The following is a 23,214-nucleotide window of genomic DNA, read 5'->3' as shown; positions in this document are numbered from 1 at the left end:
ACTGGAAGCAACATCTTTGAAATTGTTGCATGTTGGGTTTATATTTTTGTTCACTGTAGTTTGGATGTAGTGAACTACTTTTTCAAAGTAGCTTTAGCTCAGTAAAATATATGCTTCTTAAAGGTAGCTTTGGTGTAGCATAACTTCTTTCAGTGAGAAGTATTTGGTAGCTTGGTAAACTCTATTTTCAGAGTAGCTTCCCCAACTCTGCATTTTGCTAAAGCAACTTGTTATGTCTGTGCCTCTCCCTCTCTCCCACCTCTCCTCCTCCTTCTCTCTCTTCTCCCTCTCCTTCTCCCACCTCTCCCTCTCCTTCTCTCTCTTCTCCCACCTCTCCTTCTCCCACCTCTACTCCTCCTTCTCTCTCTTCTCCCTCTCCTTCTCCCACCTCTCCTTCTCCTTCTCTCTCTTCTCCTTCTCCTTCTCCCACCTCTCCTCCTCCCACCTCTCCTTCTCTCTCCTTCTCTCTCTTCTCCCACCTCTCCTTCTCCCACCTCTCCTTCTCCTTCTCTCTCTTCTCCCACCTCTCCTTCTCCCACCTCTCCTTCTCCTTCTCTCTCTTCTCCCTCTCCTTCTCCCACCTCTCCTCCTCCTTCTCTCTCTTCTCCCTCTTCTCCCTCTTCTCCCTCTCCTTCTCCCACCTCTCCGTCTCCTTCTCTCTCCTTCTCTCTCTTCTCCCACCTCTCCTTCTCCTTCTCTCTCCTTCTCTCTCTTCTCCCTCTTCTCCCTCTCCTTCTCCCACCTCTCCTTCTCCTTCTCTCTCCTTCTCTCTCTTCTCCCACCTCTCCTTCTCCCACCTCTCGTTCCCCCTCTCCCGCTCTCCTTCTCTACCCCTTTCTTTCTCTCTCTACCTCCTCTTTTCCCTCTCCCTCTTCTTCTCCCCCTCCTTTTCCCTCTCCCTCTCCTTCTCCTTCTCCCTCCAGGTATCACAGAGACTATAGCCCAGCTTGGCTCTGGTTGGCTAGCGGATAAGAACCTGTTCCATAAGTACCACTACCACAAGGCCTACCTGATCCTGTGTGGAGTGGTCAACCTGTTTGCCCCGCTGGCTAACACCTACATCCTGCTCATGGTTTACGCTGTCTTCTTTGCCATCTTCTGCGGCGGCTACATGGCACTGCTACTGCCTGTCCTGGTAAGAATCACACACCACACAAGGCACAAGCCTGAACATATACCAGTGTTTTGTCTATTAAGCCATCTTCTGCTGCGGTTACATGGCACTGGGATCTGGTTGAAGAATTTCAGTCAGTCAATTCAGGAAGTTAACTGAAATTGCAATTCAATAATTGGAAGGAGAAAAAAAAGGGGTATCGATTTTCTATTTCTAGTTGAGTAATTCGATGATTTATTTATTTTAAGAAAAGAAAAAAGAAGTCTTGCATGTGAGTTTACATATCAGCAGCCGAGAGACAAGGCCATACTTAATAATTTTTTTTTTTACCTTTATTTAACCAGGCAAGTCAGTTAAGAACAAATTCTTATTTTCAATGACGGCCTCGGAACAGTGGGTTAACTGCCTGTTCAGGGGCAGAACAACAGCTTGGGGGTTTGAACTTGCAACCTTCCGGTTACTAGTCCAACGCTCTAACCACTAGGCTACCCTGCCGCGTGCTTTTGATACTGGCAAAAGCGTGCAAATTCTTATTTTCTTTCAAGGTAACTTAGATACCACTCACCAATCAATGAAGATACCTAAAATAACAATTTAGGGGAGATAAGAGAGAGATTTCTTGAGAGAAATTGCTAGTAAAAATTGTTCCATGGTAATAACGTTTTTTGATTAGAATGCAGCACTAGTGATATCTATTGACAGAGATAAGTATTTTTAAAATAGCTGAGCAACCATTCGGAACAGGGTCTTTGAAGGATCTGATCACTGTTTTGCTGATCTATGCCGTTTCACACAATTCAGCCATTGAGTGGAGTGGAGTGGAGTGGAGTGGAGTGGAGTGGAGTGGAGTTGTGTGTGTGTGTGTGTGTGTGTGTGTGTGTGTGTGTGTGTGTGTGTGTGTGTGTGTGTGTGTGTGTGTGTGTGTGTGTGTGTGTGTGTGTGTGTGTGTGTGTGTGTGTGTGTGTGTGTGGCCTTGGACATGTGGAGTGATATGAGAGGGAGAATGTGTGTGTGGACTGATACCAGTCTAGGACATCTGTAGATGGGTTCTGTTACCTCACCTCACTCCCAGTCAAACACACTCAGACAAAGCAAAAAAGCAAGTGTATGAAACACACAAGTCAGCCAACAGCCATCATGCTCTTGTACCTCTTAACTACGTCCTTCAAACCAGTTCAGAATAGAAGTCATGACACTTTAATTCCTCTAGTCTTTAATGTCTCTAGTCTTTAATGCCTCTAGTCTCTGATGTCTCTAGTCTTTAATGTCTCTAGTCTTTAATGCCTCTAGTCTCTGATGTCTCTAGTCTTTGATGTCTCTAGTCTTTATTGTCTCTAGTCTTTGATGTCTATAGTCTTTGATGTCTCTAGTCTTTATTGTCTCTAGTCTTTGATGTCTCTAGTCTTTATTGTCTCTAGTCTTTAATGCCTCTAGTCTCTGATGTCTCTAGTCTTTGATGTCTAGTCTTTATTGTCTCTAGTCTTTGATGTCTCTAGTCTTTGATGTCTCTAGTCTTTATTGTCTCTAGTCTTTAATGCCTCTAGTCTTTGATGTCTCTAGTCTTTGATGTCTCTAGTCTTTATTGTCTCTAGTCTTTAATGTCTCTAGTCTTTGATGTCTCTAGTCTTTAATGCCTCTAGTCTTTAATGTCTCTAGTCTTTAATGTCTCTAGTCTTTGATGCCTCTAGTCTTTAATGCCTCTAGTCTTTGATGTCTCTAGTCTTTATTGTCTCTAGTCTTTGATGTCTCTAGTCTTTAATGTCTCTAGTCTTTGATGTCTCTAGTCTTTAATGCCTCTAGTCTTTAATGTCTCTAGTCTTTAATGTCTCTAGTCTTTGATGTCTCTAGTATTTGATGTCTCTAGTCGCTGATGTCTCTAGTCTTTAATGTCTCCAGTCTTTAATGTCTCTAGTCTTTATTGTCTCTAGTCTTTAATATCTCTAGACTTTGTCTCTAGTCTTTGATGCCTCTAGTCTTTATTGTCTCTAGTCTTTATTGTCTCCAGTCTTTGATTCCTCTAGTTTTTAATGTCTGTCACGCCCTGACCTGAGATATCTCTGTTTTCTTTATATTTTGGTTAGGTCAGGGTGTGACTATGGTGGGTACGCTAGTTTTGTATTGTCTAGGGTTTTTGTATTGTCTAGGGTTTTTGTATGTCTATGGTTTTCTAGGTTTAGGGTTTTTTGTAATTCTATGTTGGCCTGATATGGTTCCCAATCAGAGACAGCTGTTTATCGTTGTCTCTGATTGGGGATCATATTTAGGTAGCCATTTCCTTTTTGGTGTTTGTGGGATCTTGTTCTATGTTTAGTTGCCTGTCTGCACTATTCGTATAGCTTCACGTTTAGTTTGTGCTTGTTTGTTTTGCTGAGTTTCGGTTTGATTAAAAACATGTGGAACACTACTCTGCGCCTTGGTCTTATCTTTACGACGATTGTGACAGTCTCTAGTCTTTAATGCCTCTAGTTTTTAATGTCTCTAGTCTTTAATGTCTCTAGTCTTTAATGTCTCTAGTTTTTAATGTCTCTAGTCTTTAATGTCTCTAGTTTTTAATGTCTCTAGTCTTTAATGCCTCTAGTTTTTAATATCTCTAGTCTTTAATGTCTCTAGTCTTTAATGTCTCTAGTTTTTAATATCTCTAGTCTTTAATTCCTCTAGTCATATTGTGTGATTTAATAGATGATTGTAGGTAATATATGATGGGAAATATTGAGACTAGAGGACTGTAAGTTGTTTGCGATAAAAGCGTCCGAGGTGTGTGTGTGTTAACTAAGTGATGTAGTGGGAGGAGGTTAGCTACCATGGGTACTCACCTCAAGCAGTGGCATGGTCCCTTATGCACTCACTACTGTAAGTCGCACTGGATAAATGCTCAATTACTCAAATATAAATGCATGGACCCACTCTTCTTATCGCTGTGACAGTACACCACATACCAGGGCTCTCCAACCCTGTTCCTGGAGAGCTACCCTGTTGTATGTTTTTACTCCAACCCTGTTCCTGGAGAGCTACCCTGTTGTAGGTTTTTACTCCAACCCTGTTCCTGGAGAGCTACCCTGTCGTAGGTTTATTTTGTATTTTTTGGGGGGTGCTTCCTAACCTCAGTGCAGTGGGCAGCTGGGAGGAGGTGTTCCTATTCTCCACGGACTTTACAGTGTCCCAGAACTTTTTGGAGTTAGTGCTACAGGATGCAAATTTCTGTTTGAAAAAGCTAACCTTAGCTTTCCTAACTGACTGAGTATATTGGTTCCTGACTTCCCTGAAAAGTTGCATATCACAGGGGGTCTAAATTCAGGCAGTAACACAACAAAATGTGGAAAAAGTCAAGGGGTGTAGATACAAGTAAAAAAATATATATACGTTCGATTCATAATGCAAATATGTGTGCCTGTTTTGATGTACATTTTCTATGTTGTGTTCCTACATAGTTAGTTTAGTAACACAGACTAGTTAGTCAGGACTAATGTTTCTGGGTTCATTTCCTTCTCAGGTGGACCTGGTAGGACAAGAAAAACTCAACAACTCCATGGGATTCTCTATGTTCTTCGTAGGCCTTGGCTGTCTGACAGGACCTCCTCTCGCAGGTGAGGGAATTTTACACACACGCACACACGCACATACTCAAACGCATATACTCACACACGCACGCACACACACACACACAGATGATTGTGTGTGTGTAAGTATGTGCGTGCGTGTGTGTTCTTGTTTTTCGAAGACAGAAACAGCCAGGTGAAAAATAACCTATAGTTTAGCTCTTTGGAGGTTGATTGGAATAAAATGCATGCTCACGTTTTATCAATCAATGAAATGTATTTATAAAGCCCTTCTTACATCAGCTGATGTCACATGTGTAACAAAAAAAAAATCTATCAACAGAACAGGTTTGTGCTTTGAGTGTTATATAAGGTCATGTTTATGTCCAAAAGTCTGTGTCCCTGGGTAGGAGTGCTGGTCTAGGATCAGGTCCCCCCTTGTCCATGTAATCTTATTCATTATGATTTTAAAAAACTCAACTGATCCTAGATCAGAACTCCTACTCTGAGATGTTGATGAATGGCCCAGGTTACTGTAGGTGATTATGGGTTTCTCAATGCCAACACCAGCCAAGGTATTCTCAGAGGACTTCCCTCGTTTCTCTCCCATTGATAAACTAGTATTTCATTATCATAAACTATACTGAACAAAAATATAAACGCAACATGTAAAGTGCTGGTCCCATGTTTCATTAGCTGATATAAAAGATCCCAGGCTGATTAAAGAGCATGATATTTACATAGGTGCACCTTGTCCTCGGGACATTAAAAGGCCGCTCTTAAATGTGCAGTTTTCTCACACAACACAATGCCACAGATGTCTCAAGTTTTGAAGGAGCATGTAATTGGCATGCTGACTGCAGGAATGTCCACCAAAGTTGTTGCCAGATCATTTAATGTTAATATCTCTACCATAAGCCGCCTCCAACGTTGTTTTAGAGCATGTTGAAGGGTTTCCAACCGGCATCACAACCACAGACCATGTTTAACCACTCCAGCCCAGGACCTCTACATCCGGGCTTCTTCCCCTGCTAGATCATCTGAGACCGGCCACCTGGACAGCTGATGGAACTGTGGGTTTGCACAGCTGGATAATTTCTCCACAAACTGTCAGAAACCGAGGGAAGCCCATCTGCGTGCTCCCTCGTTCTCACCATGGTCTTGACTTGACTGCAGTTCGGCATTGTAACTGACTTCAGTGGGCAAATGCTCGACCTTAGATGGCCACAGGTAACGCTGTAGAAGTGTGCTCTTCATGGATGAATCTGGGTTTCAACTGTACCGGGCAGATGGCAGACAGCATGTATGGTGTCGTGTGGGCGAACGGTTTGCTAATGTTAACGTTGTGAACAGAGTGCCCCATGGTGGCAATGGGGTTATGGTATGGGTCAGGCATAAGTTACGGACAACAAATACAATTGCCTTTATCAATGGCAATTTGAATGCACAGAGATACTGTGATGAGATTCTGATGCCAGTTGTCGTGCCATTCATCCACCGCCAACGCCTCATGTTTCAACATGATATTACATAGCCCCAAGGACCTGTACACAGTTCCTGGAAGCTGGAAATGTCCTAGTTCTTACAATGGCCTGCATACTCACCAGACATATAACCCATTGAGCATGTTTGGGATGCTCTGGGTCGACGTGTACGACAGCGTGTTCCAGCCAACATCCAGTAACTTTGCACAGCCATTGAAGAGGTGTCGGACAACATTCCAAAGGCCACAATCAACAGCCTGATCAACTCTATGGAGATGTGTTGCGCTGCATGAGGCAAATGGTAGTCACACCAGATACTGACTGGTTTTCTGATCCACGCCCCTACTTTTTTTTTTAAGGTGTCTATGATACATGCCTGTATTCCCAGTCGTGAAATCCATAGATTAGGGCCTAATTTATTTATTTCCTAATTTCTGATATGAACTGTAACTCAGTAAAATCTTAGAAATTGTTACATGTTGCGTTTATATTTTTCTTCAGTGTAGTATAAACTAGCATAAACAAATCTACATTTGATCTAAATACAGACCTAGCTATGTAAAAAAAACATGTTTTTTTACAATGCATCTACTATAATAGATATACTGTATATGGTAAACACCTTCACATCTTATAAATACCTTCACATCTTGTAAGCACCTCCACATCTCGTGAACACCTCCACATCCCTCACATCTTGTAAACACGTCCACATATATTAAACACCTCCACATGTTGTAAACACCTCCACAAGTTGTAAACACCTCCACATGTTGTAAACACCTCCACATGTTGTAAACACCTCCACATGTTGTAAACACCTCCACATGTTGTAAACACCTCCACATGTTGTGAACACCTCCACATGTTGTGAACACCTCCACATGTTGTAAACACCTCCACATGTTGTAAACACCTCCACATGTTGTAAACACCTCCACATGTTGTAAACACCTCCACATGTTGTAAACACCTCCACATGTTGTAAACACCTCCACATGTTGTAAACACCTCCACATGTTGTAAACACCTCCACATGTTGTAAACACCTCTACATCTTGGGAACACCTCCACATGTTGTAAACACCTCCACATGTTGTAAACACCTCCACATGTTGTAAACACATGTTGTGAACACCTCCACATGTTGTAAACACCTCCACATGTTGTAAACACCTCCACATGTTGTAAACACCTCCACATGTTGTAAACACCTCCACATGTTGTAAACACCTCCACATGTTGTAAACACCTCCACATGTTGTAAACACCTCCACATGTTGTGAACACCTCTACATCTTGGGAACACCTCCACATGTTGTAAACACGTCCACATGTTGTAAACACCTCCACATGTTGTAAACACCTCCACATGTTGTGAACACCTCCACATGTTGTAAACACCTCCACATGTTGTAAACACCTCCACAAGTTGTAAACACCTCCACATGTTGTAAACACCTCCACATGTTGTAAACACCTCCACATGTTGTAAACACCTCCACATGTTGTAAACACCTCCACATGTTGTGAACACCTCTACATCTTGGGAACACCTCCACATCTTGGGAACACCTCCACATCTTGGGAACACCTCCACATCTTGTGAACACCTCCACATCTTGGGAACACCTCCACATCTTGTGAACACCTCCACATGTTGTCAACACCTCCACATGTTGTGAACACCTTCACATGTTGTAAACACCTCCACATGTTGTCAACACCTCCACATGTTGTGAACATCTCCACATGTTGTAAACACCTCCACATCTTGGGAACACCTCCACATCTTGGGAACACCTCCACATCTTGGAACACCTCCACATCTTGGGAACACCTCCACATCTTGGGAACACCTCCACATGTTGTAAACACGTCCACATGTTGTAAACACGTCCACATGTTGTAAACACCTCCACATGTTGTGAACACCTCCACATGTTGTAAACACCTCCACATCTTGGGAACTGTGGTCTATGAACCGATGTAAGCCTATTTCCAGGAAGAAAAGCTGCATTCCCCTTCCGTCAAAACGTAAACCCCCTTGAACTCAATGACCTACTGTAGAGAGGGGGATTAGAGAGGGGTAGGAGAGTCTTGAGAGCTGAGAGGGGATCTACATTGGATAAACTGGTATTTTATCACCAAGTGTAAATAAGTATAAACCAGTCCAAATGTAACTCTGCAGACCCCTAGCTATATCCAGGTGTCTACTAGATATAAATGGCAAACTGAAACATCTTGTAAATACTTTCCCATCTTGGAAGTGTCTACGAACACTGATGTAAGCCTATTTCCAGGAAAGAATAATGCGACATTCCTCTTACGAGTGACTTTTGACTTCAAAACCTGTAGAAGAGGTACCCTTGAACTTATTGACACAGAGAGGGGGGGGGGTTTTGGAGAGGGGTGGGAGGGTCTTCCTATTGGTCAAGCCGCCCTGAGAGCTGAGAGGGGATCTACATTCCAGGGTCAAAACGTGACTATTGGTGACCCCTTACGGGGTTTGGGGTCAGGAAATAGCGTGCTGCTATGTTTACCGTCCATGCTGCTAGTCCTGCAGGATGAACTTAACTCATCGCAGTCCACCATGACACCGACACCCCCACAACCAGCTAGCTATACAGGCTGTGGGTTAGTATTCCACCCATACCCCCCACAACCAGCTAGCTATACAGGCTGTGGGTTAGTATTCCACCCTTACCCCCCACAACCAGCTAGCTATACAGGCTGTGGGTTAGTATTCCATCCATACCCCCCACAACCAGCTAACTATACAGGCTGTGTGTTAGTATTCCACCCAGACCCCCCCACAACCAGCTAGCTATACAGGCTGTGTGCTAGTATTCCACCCAGACCCCCCACAACCAGCTAACTATACAGGCTGTGGGTTAGTATTCCACCCAGACCCCCACAACCAGCTAGCTATACAGGCTGTGGGTTAGTATTCCATCCATACCCCCACAACCAGCTAACTATACAGGCTGTATGTTAGTATTCCACCCAGACCCCCCACAACCAGCTAACTATACAGGCTGTGCGTAAGTATTCCACCCAGACCCCCCACAACCGCCTAGCTATACAGGCTGTGGGTTAGTATTCCACCCAGACCCCCCCACAGCCAGCTAGCTATACAGGCTGTGGGTTAGTATTCCACCCATACCCCCCACAACCAGCTAACTATACAGGCTGTGTGTTAGTATTCCACCCAGACCCCCCACAACCAACTAACTATACAGGCTGTGTGTTCGTATTCCACCCGGACCCCCCACAACCAGCTAGCTATACAGGCTGTGGGTTAGTATTCCATCCATACCCCCCACAACCAGCTAACTATACAGGCTGTGTGTTAGTATTCCACCCAGACCCCCACAACCAGCTAGCTATACAGGCTGTGTGTTAGTATTCCACCCATACCCCCCACAACCAGCTAACTATACAGGCTGTGTGTTAGTATTCCACCCAGACCCCCCACAACCAGCTAACTATACAGGCTGTGGGTTAGTATTCCACCCAGACCCCCCACAACCAGCTAACTATACAGGCTGTGTGTTAGTATTCCACCCAGACCCCCCACAACCAGCTAGCTATACAGGCTGTGTGCTAGTATTCCACCCAGACCCCCCACAACCAGCTAACTATACAGGCTGTGTGTTAGTATTCCACCCAGACCCCCCACCCCCACAACCAGCTAACTATACAGGCTGTGGGTTAGTATTCCACCCAGACCCCCACAACCAGCTAACTATACAGGCTGTGTGTTAGTATTCCACCCAGACCCCCACAACCAGCTAACTATACAGGCTGTGGGTTAGTATTCCACCCAGACCCCCACAACCAGCTAACTATACAGGCTGTGGGTTAGTATTCCACCCAGACCCCCCACAACCAGCTAACTATACAGGCTGTGGGTTAGTATTCCACCCAGACCCCCCCCCCCCCCCACCCCCACAACCATCTAACTATACAGGCTGTGGGTTAGTATTCCACCCAGACCCCCACCCCCACAACCAGCTAACTATACAGGCTGTGTGTTAGTTTTCCACCCAGACCCCCCACAACCAGCTAACTATACAGGCTGTGGGTTAGTATTCCACCCAGACCCCCCACCACCAGCTAGCGATACAGGCTGTGTGCTAGTATTCCACCCAGACCCACCACAACCAGCTAACTATACAGGCTGTGTGCTAGTATTCCACCCAGACCCCCACAACCAGCTAACTATACAGGCTGTGTGTTAGTATTCCACCCAGACCCCCACAACCAGCTAACTATACAGGCTGTGGGTTAGTATTCCACCCAGACACCCCCCACAACCAGCTAACTATACAGGCTGTGTGTTAGTATTCTACCCAGGCTCCCCACAACCAGCTAACTATACAGGCTGTGTGTTAGTATTCCACCCAGACCCCCCCACAACCAGCTAGCTATACAGGCTGTGTGCTAGTATTCCACCCAGACCCCCCACAACCACCTAACTATACAGGCTGTGTGTTAGTATTCCACCCAGACCCCCCCACAAACAGCTAACTTTACAGGCTGTGTGTTAGTATTCCACCCAGACCCCCCACAAACAGCTAACTTTACAGGCTGTGGGTTAGTGTTCCACCCAGACCGCCCACAACCAGCTAACTATACAGGCTGTGTGCTAGTATTCCACCCAGACCCCCCACAACCAGCTAACTATACAGGCTGTGTGTTAGTATTCCACTCAGACCCCCCCCCACAACCAGCTAACTATACAGGCTGTGGGTTAGTATTCCACCCAGCCCCCCCCCACCACCCCCACAACCAGCTAACTATACAGGCTGTGGGTTAGTATTCCACCCAGACCACCCACCCCCACAACCAGCTAGCGATACAGGCTGTGTGCTAGTATTCCACCCAGACCCCCACAACCAGCTAACTATACAGGCTGTGGGTTAGTATTCCACCCAGACCCCCCACAACCAGCTAACTTTACAGGCTGTGTGTTAGTATTCCACCCAGACCCCCACAAACAGCTAACTTTACAGGCTGTGGGTTAGTGTTCCACCCAGACCGCCCACAACCAGCTAACTATACAGGCTGTGTGCTAGTATTCCACCCAGACCCCCCACAACCAGCTAACTATACAGGCTGTGTGTTAGTATTCCACTCAGACCCCCACAACCAGCTAACTATACAGGCTGTGGGTTAGTATTCCACCCAGGCCCCCCCACCACCCCCACAACCAGCTAGCGATACAGGCTGTGTGCTAGTATTCCACCCAGACCCCCACAACCAGCTAACTATACAGGCTGTGGGTTAGTATTCCACCCAGACCCCCCACAACCAGCTAACTATACAGGCTGTGTGTTAGTATTCCACCCAGACCCCCCACAACCAGCTAACTATACAGGCTGTGTGTTAGTATTCCACCCAGACCCCCCCCATCCCCACAACCAGCTAGCTATACAGGCTGTGTGCCAGTATTCCACCCAGACCCCCACAACCAGCTAACTATACAGGCTGTGTTTTAGTATTCTACCCAGACCCCCCCCCCCACAACCAGCTAACTATACAGGCTGTGGGTTAGTATTCCACCCAGACCCCCACCCCCACAACCAGCTAACTATACAGGCTGTGTGTTAGTATTCCACCCAGAACCCCCACAACCAGCTAACTATACAGGCTGTGGGCTAGTATTCCACCCAGACCCCCACCCCCACAGCCAGCTGACTATACAGGCTGTGTGCTAGTATTCCACCCAGACCCCCACAACCAGCTTGCTATACAGGCTGTGTGTTAGCATTCCACCCAGACCCCCTCCCCCACAACCAGCTAACTATACAGGCTGTGTGTTCGTATTCCACCCAGACCCCCACAACCACATAACTATCTATACAGGCTGTGTGTTAGTATTCCACCCAGACCCCCCCATCCCCACAACCAGCTAGCTATACAGGCTGTGTGCCAGTATTCCACCCAGACCCCCACAACCAGCTAACTATACAGGCTGTGTGTTAGTATTCCACCCAGACCCCCCACCCCCACAACCAGCTAACTATACAGGCTGTGGGTTAGTATTCCACCCAGACCCCCACCCCCACAACCAGCTAACTATACAGGCTGTGTGTTAGTATTCCACCCAGACCCCCACAACCAGCTAACTATACAGGCTGTGGGCTAGTATTCCACCCAGACCCCCACAGCCAGCTAACTATACAGGCTGTGTGCTAGTATTCCACCCAGACCCCCACAACCAGCTTGCTATACAGGCTGTGTGTTAGCATTCCACCCAGACCCCCCTCCCCCACAACCAGCTAACTATACAGGCTGTGTGTTCGTATTCCACCCAGACCCCCCACAACCACATAACTATACAGGCTGTGTGTTCGTATTCCACCCAGACCCCCCCACAACCAGCTAGCTATAGAGGCTGTGTATTAGCATACCACCCTGACTCCCACCTGCACAACCAGCTAACTATATAGGCTGTGGGTTAGTATTCCACCCAGACCCCCCACCCCCACAACCAGCTAACTATACAGGCTGTGTTTTAGCATTCCACCCTGACTCCCAGCTAGCTATAGAGCCTGTGTGTTAGCATTCCACCCTGACTCCCACCTGCACAACCAGCTAGCTATAGAGGCTGTGTGTTAGCATTCCACCCTGACTCCCACCTGCACAACCAGCTAGCTATAGAGGCTGTGTGTTAGCATTCCACCCTGACTCCCACCTGCACAACCAGCTAGCTATAGAGGCTGTGTGTTAGCATTCCACCCAGAGAGTAGCCTTGTGCAGATTGATTTTCAGTTCTAGGCCAGACAATTCTCGTAGTTGTATGATGTTCTGTCTGTAAGTATGTAAACCAGATGTTATTATTTGAATCAGTTTGAATGACGTTATTAATGATTTCTTTTTGCAGTGGCGTCTCCTGTCATAATGTGTGGTGTCGGGGATGTCCGTTTCTTTCAGTTGGAATGACGTTATTAATGGTTTCTTTTGCAGTGGCGTCTCCTGTCATAATGTGTGGTGTCGGGATGTCCGTTTCTTTCAGTTGGAATGACGTTATTAATGGTTTCTTTTTGTGGTGGTGTCTTCTGTCATTTGTGTTTTCAGGGGGGGAGATGTCAGTTTCAGGGGGAGATGTCCGTTTCAGGATCGGAGATGTCCGTTTCAGGGGGTGTCCGTTTCAGGGGGAGATGTCCGTTTCAGGGGGGGTCCGTTTCAGGGGGAGATGTCCGTTTCAGGGAGGGAGATGTCCGTTTCAGGGAGGGAGATGTCCGTTTCAGGGGGGTCCGTTTCAGGGGGGAGATGTCCGTTTCAGGGAGGGAGATGTCCGTTTCAGGGGGGTCCGTTTCAGGGGGAGATGTCCGTTTCAGGGGGAGATGTCCGTTTCAGGGGGAGATGTCCGTTTCAGGGGGAGCTGTCCGTTTCAGGGGGAGATGTCCGTTTCAGGGGGAGATGTCCGTTTCAGGGGGAGATGTCCGTTTCAGGGGGGAGATGTCCGTTTCAGGGAGGGAGATGTCCGTTTCAGGGGGGTCCGTTTCAGGGGGAGATGTCCGTTTCAGGGGGATGTCCGTTTCAGGGGAGATGTCCGTTTCAGGGGGAGATGTCCGTTTCAGGGGGAGATGTCCGTTTCAGGGGGAGATGTCCGTTTCAGGGGGAGATGTCCGTTTCAGGGTGGGAGATGTCCGTTTCAGGGGGAGATGTCCGTTTCAGGGGGGAGATGTCCGTTTCAGGGGGGAGATGTCCGTTTCAGGGAGGGAGATGTCCGTTTCAGGGGGTCCGTTTCAGGGGGGTCCGTTTCAGGGGGAGATGTCCGTTTCAGGGGGGATGTCCGTTTCAGGGGAGATGTCCGTTTCAGGGGGAGATGTCCGTTTCAGGGGGAGATGTCCGTTTCAGGGGGAGATGTCAGTTTCAGGGGGAGATGTCCGTTTCAGGGGGGAGATGTCCGTTTCAGGGGGAGATGTCCGTTTCAGGGGGAGATGTCCGTTTCAGGGGGATGTCTGTATCAGGGGGAGATGTCCGTTTCAGGGGGAGATGTCCGTTTCAGGGGGAGATGTCCGTTTCAGGGGGATGTCCGTTTCAGGGGGGTCCGTTTCATGGGGGAGATGTCCGTTTCAGGGGGTTGTCCGTTTCAGGGGGTGGGGGTCCGTTTCAGGGGGAGATGGAGGGGGGATGTCCGTTTCAGGGGGAGATGTCCGTTTCAGGGGGGATGTCCGTATCAGGGGGGTCCGTTTCAGGGGGAGATGTCCGTTTCAGGGGGAGATGTCCGTTTCAGGGTGGGGATGTCCGTTTCAGGGGAGATGTCCGTTTCAGGGGGAGATGTCCGTTTCAGGGGGAGATGTCCGTTTCAGGGGGAGATGTCCGTATCAGGGGGTCCGTTTCAGGGGGAGATGTCCGTTTCAGGGGGAGATGTCCGTTTCAGGGGGATGTCCGTTTCAGGGGGGTCCGTTTCATGGGGGAGATGTCCGTTTCAGGGGGTTGTCCGTTTCAGGGGGTGGGGGTCCGTTTCAGGGGGAGATGTCCGTTTCAGGGGGGATGTCCGTTTCAGGGGGAGATGTCCGTTTCAGGGGGATGTCCGTATCAGGGGGGTCCGTTTCAGGGGGAGATGTCCGTTTCAGGGGGAGATGTCCGTTTCAGGGGGGATGTCCGTTTCAGGGGGAGATGTCCGTTTCAGGGGGAGATGTCCGTTTCAGGGGGAGATGTCCGTTTCAGGGGGAGATGTCCGTTTCAGGGGGAGATGTCCGTTTCAGGGGGGGTCCGTTTCAGGGGGAGATGTCCGTTTCAGGGGGATGTCCGTTTCAGGGGGAGATGTCCGTTTCAGGGGGGGATGTCCGTTTCAGGGGTGGGGGGATGTCCGTTTCAGGGGGAGATGTCCGTTTCAGGGGGAGATGTCCGTTTCAGGGGGATGTCCGTTTCAGGGGGAGATGTCCGTTTCAGGGGGATGTCCGTTTCAGGGGGAGATGTCCGTTTCAGGGGGAGATGTCCGTTTCAGGGGGTGATGTCCGTTTCAGGGGGATGTCCGTTTCAGGGGGATGTCCGTTTCAGGGGGATGTCCGTTTCAGGGGGGATGTCCGTTTCAGGGTGGGAGATGTCCGTTTCAGGGGGGATGTCCGTTTCAGGGGGATGTCCGTTTCAGGGGGGGATGTCCGTTTCAGGGGGATGTCCGTTTCAGGGGGAGATGTCCGTTTCAGGGGGAGATGTCCGTTTCAGGGGGAGATGTCCGTTTCAGGGGGGAGATGTCCGTTTCAGGGGGATGTCCGTTTCAGGGGGATGTCCGTTTCAGGGGGAGATGTCCGTTTCAGGGGGATGTCCGTTTCAGGGGGTGTCCGTTTCAGGGTGGGAGATGTCCGTTTCAGGGGGAGATGTCCGTTTCAGGGGGGATGTCCGTTTCAGGGGGATGTCCGTTTCAGGGGGGATGTCCGTTTCAGGGGGGGATGTCCGTTTCAGGGGGGATGTCCGTTTCAGGGGGATGTCCGTTTCAGGGGGAGATGTCCGTTTCAGGGGGGGATGTCCGTTTCAGGGGGGGATGTCCGTTTCAGGGGGGATGTCCGTTTCAGGGGGAGATGTCCGTTTCAGGGGGAGATGTCCGTTTCAGGGGGAGATGTGTCCGTTTCAGGGGGAGATGTCCGTTTCAGGGGGATGTCCGTTTCAGGGGGGATGTCCGTTTCAGGGTGGGGGATGTCCGTTTCAGGGGGAGATGTCCGTTTCAGGGGGAGATGTCCGTTTCAGGGGGGTGATGTCCGTTTCAGGGGGATGTCCGTTTCAGGGGGATGTCCGTTTCAGGGGGGATGTCCGTTTCAGGGGGGGAGATGTCCGTTTCAGGGGGGATGTCCGTTTCAGGGGGGATGTCCGTTTCAGGGGGATGTCCGTTTCAGGGGGATGTCCGTTTCAGGGGGAGATGTCCGTTTCAGGGGGAGATGTCCGTTTCAGGGGGAGATGTCCGTTTCAGGGGGAGATGTCCGTTTCAGGGGGATGTCCGTTTCAGGGGGATGTCCGTTTCAGGGGGGATGTCCGTTTCAGGGGGATGTCCGTTTCAGGGGGTGTCCGTTTCAGGGTGGGAGATGTCCGTTTCAGGGGGAGATGTCCGTTTCAGGGGGGATGTCCGTTTCAGGGGGGGATGGCCGTTTCAGGGGGATGTCCGTTTCAGGGGGATGTCCGTTTCAGGGGGATGTCCGTTTCAGGGGGGATGTCCGTTTCAGGGGGATGTCCGTTTCAGGGGGAGATGTCCGTTTCAGGGGGGATGTCCGTTTCAGGGGGGATGTCCGTTTCAGGGGGGATGTCCGTTTCAGGGGGAGATGTCCGTTTCAGGGGGAGATGTCCGTTTCAGGGGGAGATGTGTCCGTTTCAGGGGGAGATGTCCGTTTCAGGGGGATGTCCGTTTCAGGGGGGATGTCCGTTTCAGGGTGGGGGATGTCCGTTTCAGGGGGGATGTCCGTTTCAGGGGGATGTCCGTTTCAGGGGGGGATGTCTGTTTCATGGGGGATGTCCGTTTCAGGGGGGATGTCCGTTTCAGGGGGAGATGTCCGTTTCAGGGGGGATGTCCGTTTCAGGGGGATTGTCCGTTTCAGGGGGAGATGTCCGTTTCAGGGGGATGTCCGTTTCAGGGGGGATGTCCGTTTCAGGGGGGGATGTCCGTTTCAGGGGGGTGTCCGTATCAGGAGGGGGGTGTCCGTATCAGGGGGATGTCCGTTTCAGGGGGGGTGTCCGTATCAGGGGGTGTCCGTTTCAGGGGGATGTCCGTTTCAGGGGGAGATGTCCGTTTCAGGGGGAGATGTCCGTTTCAGGGGGGATGTCCGTTTCAGGGGGAGATGTCTGTTTCAGGGGGAGATGTCCGTTTCAGGGGGGTCCGTTTCAGGGGGCGGGCGTTTCAGGGGGGTCCGTTTCAGGGGGTCCGTTTCAGGGGGCATATCCGTTTCAGGGAGGGAGATGTCCGTTTCAGGGGAGATGTCCGTTTCAGGGGGGTGTCCGTATCAGGGGGGATGTCCGTTTCAGGGGGGTGTCCGTATCAGGGGGTGTCCGTTTCAGGGGGATGTCCATTTCAGGGGGGTGTCCGTATCAGGGGGATGTCCGTTTCAGGGGGGGCGTTTCAGGGGGGATGTCCGTTTCAGGGGGAGATGTCCGTTTCAGGGGGAGATGTCCGTTTCAGGGGGAGATGTCCGTTTCAGGGGGATGTCCGTTTCAGGGGGAGATGTCCGTATCAGGGGGAGATGTCCGTTTCAGGGGGATGTCCGTATCAGGGGGAGATGTCCGTTTCAGGGGGAGATGTCCGTTTCAGGGGGTGTCCGTATCAGGGGGAGATGTCCGTTTCAGGGGGATGTCCGTTTCTCTCTCTTAGCATTGAATGACTTGACTGTCTCCTCCAGGTTTCCTGTATGACTACACCCAGACCTACGACTGCTCCTTCTACCTGGCGGGGGGGTGTTACCTGCTGTCCTCTTTGTCTCTCTTCCTGGAGCCCGTGGCGAGGAGGTGGCAGAGCAGGAGGAAGAGACGCGAGGCCCAGAACGCAGACACCAGCTGGAAAACCAACGGTTGCTTCTGCCCCGAACCAGAGCTCCCTGTCCTGAAGAACAACAACGGCGTTGTCTAGATGGTGGTTTCACCACAGCTTTCACATTTGGTTCCTTGGAATGTTCTGAGAATATTATATGCAAAAATAACCATAGGGCAATCACCATGCCTTAACAATCACTACGGTCCTTAGAACGATTTGATCTAGCTGGGACATTATCGGACTCCCCAACTCTACTTCATCAAGCCTGGAATCAAGGCTATCTAGATGGAGGGAGGGCAGGGTTGGCTTCCTGCTCTTAATAAATGCTAGACGCTTGACGATTATCCAAAGTGACTTATAGTACAGGGAGTACAGACATTTTTAGTATTTGGGATCCTAGCTGCAATCGAACCCGCGACCTGTGCTAGAGCCATTGCTCTTATTAACTGAGCCACACAGAACTGTGTAAGAGGGAAGAAGGGCAGAGTTGGCTGCTTCCACCCTTTATCTCACTCTCCTTAATAAAACAAGCATGGACCTCCATGTGCCGACTGTGCCAGTTGGACCTCCATGTGCCGACTGTGCCAGTTGGACCTAAGTTACCCAGCTTTTGGATGGGCTGAAATGACCGTGCCCCTTTGGAGAAAGCCAAGGAATACCCAACTGACTGACTGGCTGGATAACAGACTGACTGAATAGCTGACTGTCTGGATGGTTTGCTAACAGGCTGACTGGCTAGCTGACTGACGGACTGAGGTGATGATGACCACAGCTATATGAATAGTCTAATAATGGTTGTGAAGACGTTCATTCAGTCCATAAAGAGAGACAGAAAACAGATAATCCTGTTTTGTAACTTTGAAAATAAACCAAATTTACACTTATTCTGCTAGGCCATATATGTTATCCCTCATGTTCTCATGGAATCGCCTGACGCCTTGCGACACAAATCTCATTGTAGTGTTGACTAATGTGGCTAGAACACTTTTCTTTCGGTATGAGGAGGAATTGAACAAGGCAACAACCTGACACAAAACAGTCACTGTAGTCTCTACAATCACATCCATATGAATCAGAAACCATACACCCCTGTGTGTCATACAGTACACCATGAATATGAAGTACACCATGGAGGAGTCTTGGGATGCGTCCCAATTGGTACCATATTCCCTATATAGTTTACTACTTTTGAGCAGGGCTCCCATAGGGCTCCCATACGGCTCCCCTACAGCTTCCATAGGCCTCCCATACAGGCTCCCATAGGGCCCCCATACAGCTCCCATACAGCTCCCATAGGGCTCCCATACAGCTTCCATAGGGCTCCCATAGGGCTCCCATACAGCTCCCATACAGCTTCCATACTGCTCCCATAGGGCTCCCATAGGGCTCCCATACAGCTTCCATAGGTCTCCCATACACTTCCCATACAGCTTCCATAGGGCTCCCATAGGGATCCCATACACTTCCCATACAGCTTCCATAGGGCTCCCATACAGCTCCCATAGGGCTCCCATACAGCTTCCATAGGGCTCCCATAAGGCTCCAGTCAAAAGTAGTGCACTGAATAGGGAATATAGCACGCAGTCCTATTCAACAAATGTCTTGGTATACCTCTATATTTATACCTGTACATGGAAACATTTTGCATTTTGAGGTATTTTGAGATTGTTGTTTGTTTATGGTATAGGTTACATACCATATAGATTATATACCATATACTGTAGATTACACTGAGAGTACAAAACATGATCAACACTTGCTCTTTTCATGACATAGACTGACCAGGTGAATCCAGGTGAAAGCTATGATCCCTTTCTGATGTCACTTGTAATCAGTGTAGGTGAAGGGGAGGAGACATGTTAAGGAAGGATTTTTAAGCATTGAGTCATGGATTGTGTGTGTGCCATTCAGAGGGTAAATGGGCAAGACAAAATATTGAAGTGCCTTTGAACGGGGTATGGTAGTAGGTGCCAGGCTCACCGGTTTATGTCAAGAACTACAACGCTGCTGGGTTTTTCACACTCAACACTGTCCCCTGTGTGTCAAGCAGAGGAGGTTGGTGGCACCTTAATTGGGGAGGACGGGCTTGTGGTAATGGCTGGAGTGGAATCAGTGGAATGGTATCAAACACATCAAACACATGGTTTGATGCCGTTCCATTTGCTCCGTTCCAGACATTATTATGAGCCGTCCTCCCCTCAGCAGCCTCCACTGGTATCGAGAATGGTCCACCACCCAGGTGGACGTCCAGCCAACTTCACACTGTGGGAAGCATTGGCGTCAACATGGGTCAGCATCCCTGTGAAATGCTTTTGACACCTTGTAGAGTCCATGCCCTGACGAATTGAGGCTGTTCTGAGGGCAAAAGGGGGAGGTGCAACTCCATATTAGGAAGGTGTTCCTAATGTTTGTCCACTCAGTGTATATACCGTATGGTATACTGTACCAGTCAAAAGTTTGGACACACCTACTCATTCAAGGGTTTTTCTTTATTTTCTACTATTTTCTACATTGTATAATCATAGTGAAGACATCAAAACTATGAAATAACACATACTGGATTGAAATGTTGTGGAAACAACGTTGATTCAAACAGTTTTTGCCCAGTGGGATTTTAGTATGTATGGTATACAACTGAGGGGAGATGACTTTGTACACAGACCCTAATTTAGGTTAGCCTGGCCCCAGATCGGTTTGTGCTGTCTTGCCTGTTTGGAGTGCCAACCACACCATAGACGTTGGGCAAGGACCAAGCTACATACATGTAGGTAAATGAAATTGGATGAAAATACCTGGCTTTACTTCGTATGTACTCGGTGGGCAGGGTACATTGGGTTGGTGCTGCTTTACTGTGTAAACTACTGACCAAGTGCTTTTACAGACACTTTATTTGCTTAGCCTGCGTGCCAGTCTGCTTGTGCTGTATTGACAATAATGGAGCGACAAGGAGTTGGCAATAGAGAACAAACAGATTGGCACTCAGGCTATTATTGACTTATTATAGCCCAGATAATATATATTCTTTAGATGTTACTACCCCAATGTACTGTAGCAGAACTGGTAAAATGAGGAAATGAAATGCTGTTGTGGGCTACTTCAGTGTCACAACTCCAGGCAGACAGAATGACAATGCAATCAATGTATAATGCCAATATATATGGGAGTCTAGTCTATCGGGCGTTTTTTTTTCTTCGTGTTGTTATTTTTTTCAATGTTTTGTCAGTCTACTGGTTCACTGTTTATCACCACTATTTGCCTTTATTATAAATAACGGTATGTTTACTAACCCTTCTCTATACTGTGAGCCAAAGACACATCCATAATCTACACCTCAAACTCTCTCAGAAACACTAGGTTCAAATGTAGTAATGCAGTACTAGCTAGCTCAATATTAGCTCAACCTGTTTAATACTAGCTCAACATGTTGAATACTAGCTCAACATGTTGAATACTAGCTCAAAATGTTTAATACTAACTCAGCATGTTTAATACCAGTAATACTAGTTCAACATGTTTAATACCAGTAATACTAGTTCAACGTGTTGAATACTAGTAATACTAGTTCAACATGTTGAATACTAGCTCAACATGTTGAATACTAGCTCAACATGTTTAATACTAGTAATACTAGTTCAACATGTTTAATACTAGTAATACTAGCTCAACATGTTTAATACTAGTAATACTAGTTCAACATGTTTAATACCAGTAATACTAGTTCAACATGTTTAATACCAGTAATACTAGCTCAACATGTTTAATACCAGTAATACTAGTTCAACATGTTTAATACTAGTAATACTAGTTCAACATGTTTAATACCAGTAATACTAGCTCAGCATGTTTAATACTAGCTCAACATGTTTAATACCAGTAATACTAGCACAGCATGTTTAATACTAGTAATACTAGTTCAACGTGTTGAATACCAGTAATACTAGTTCAACATGTTTAATACCAGTAATACTAGTTCAACATGTTTAATACCAGTAATACTAGCTCAACATGTTTAATACTAGCTCAACATGTTTAATACTAGTAATACTAGTTCAACATGTTTAATACTATTCAACGTGTTTAATACTAGTAATACTAGCTCAACGTGTTGAATACTAGTAATACTAGCTCAACATGTTTAATACTAGCTCAACGTGTTTAATACTAGTAATACTAGCTCAACGTGTTGAATACTAGTAATACTAGCTCAACGTATTGAATACTAGTAATACTAGCTCAACGTATTGAATACTAGTAATACTAGCTCAACATGTTTAATACCAGTAATACTAGTTCAACATGTTTAATACTAGTTCAACATGTTTAATACCAGTAATACTAGTTCAGCATGTTTAATACCAGTAATACTAGCTCAACATGTTTAATACTAGTAATACTAGTTCAACATGTTTAATACTAGTAATACTAGTTCAACATGTTTAATACTAGCTCAACATGTTTAATACCAGTAATACTAGTTCAACATGTTTAATACTAGTAATACTAGTTCAACATGTTTAATACTAGCTCAACATGTTTAATACTAGTAATACTAGTTCAACATGTTTAATACTAGCTCAACATGTTTAATACCAGTAATACTAGTTCAACATGTTTAATACCAGTAATACTAGCTCAACATGTTTAATACTAGTAATACTAGTTCAACATGTTTAATACCAGTAATACTAGTTCAACATGTTTAATACCAGTAATACTAGTTCAACATGTTTAATACCAGTAATACTAGCTCAACATGTTTAATACTAGTAATACTAGTTCAACATGTTTAATACTAGTAATACTAGCTCAACATGTTTAATACTAGTAATACTAGTTCAACGTGTTGAATACTAGTAATACTAGTTCAACATGTTTAATACTAGTAATACTAGCTCAACATGTTTAATACCAGTAATACTAGTTCAACATGTTTAATACCAGTAATACTAGCTCAACGTGTTGAATACTAGTAATACTAGTTCAACATGTTTAATACCAGTAATACTAGTTCAACATGTTTAATACTAGCTCAACATGTTTAATACTAGTAATACTAGTTCAACATGTTTAATACTAGTTCAACATGTTTAATACCAGTAATACTGGTTCAACATGTTTAATACTAGTTCAACATGTTTATTACCAGTAATACTAGTTCAACATGTTTAATACCAGTAATACTAGCACAGCATGTTTAATACTAGTAATACTAGTTCAACATGTTTAATACTAGTAATACTAGTTCAACATGTTTAATACCAGTAATACTAGCTCAGCATGTTTAATACTAGCTCAACATGTTTAATACCAGTAATACTAGTTCAACATGTTTAATACCAGTAATACTAGCTCAACATGTTTAATACCAGTAATACTAGCTCAGCATGTTTAATACCAGTAATACTAGCTCAACATGTTTAATACCAGTAATACTAGTTCAACATGTTTAATATCAGTAATACTAGCTCAGCATGTTTAATACTAGCTCAAAACAAGTAATATTAGCTCAACATTAGCGCAATATTAGATCAAATTGTTTGACAGTTACCATAATGATTTCCCATTATTCACTAAATGTTCCTAAGTACTGTATACTGTATGTACATAGTT

The 23,214-nt window shown here is 46.7% G+C and overlaps 1 protein-coding gene across 1 annotated transcript in view; it reads left to right on the top strand.

Annotated features, from left to right (window-relative positions):
* Window positions 1-18,276, top strand: part of slc16a4 (solute carrier family 16 member 4) — a 76,922-nt gene extending 58,646 nt beyond the window's left edge. The window contains exons 8-10 of the mRNA XM_052484713.1: window positions 924-1,135; window positions 4,605-4,698; window positions 17,474-18,276. Of these exons, the coding sequence (XP_052340673.1) occupies window positions 924-1,135; window positions 4,605-4,698; window positions 17,474-17,700 (533 nt within the window). The 3' untranslated portion in view covers window positions 17,701-18,276. The remainder of the gene's footprint in view (window positions 1-923; window positions 1,136-4,604; window positions 4,699-17,473) is intronic.
* Window positions 18,277-23,214: the final 4,938 nt, after the last annotated feature.

The sequence above is a fragment of the Oncorhynchus keta genome, chromosome 28 (assembly GCF_023373465.1).
Source record: "Oncorhynchus keta strain PuntledgeMale-10-30-2019 chromosome 28, Oket_V2, whole genome shotgun sequence".
Lineage (NCBI taxonomy): Eukaryota > Metazoa > Chordata > Actinopteri > Salmoniformes > Salmonidae > Oncorhynchus > Oncorhynchus keta.
This window is presented reverse-complemented; position numbering and strand designations above follow the sequence as displayed.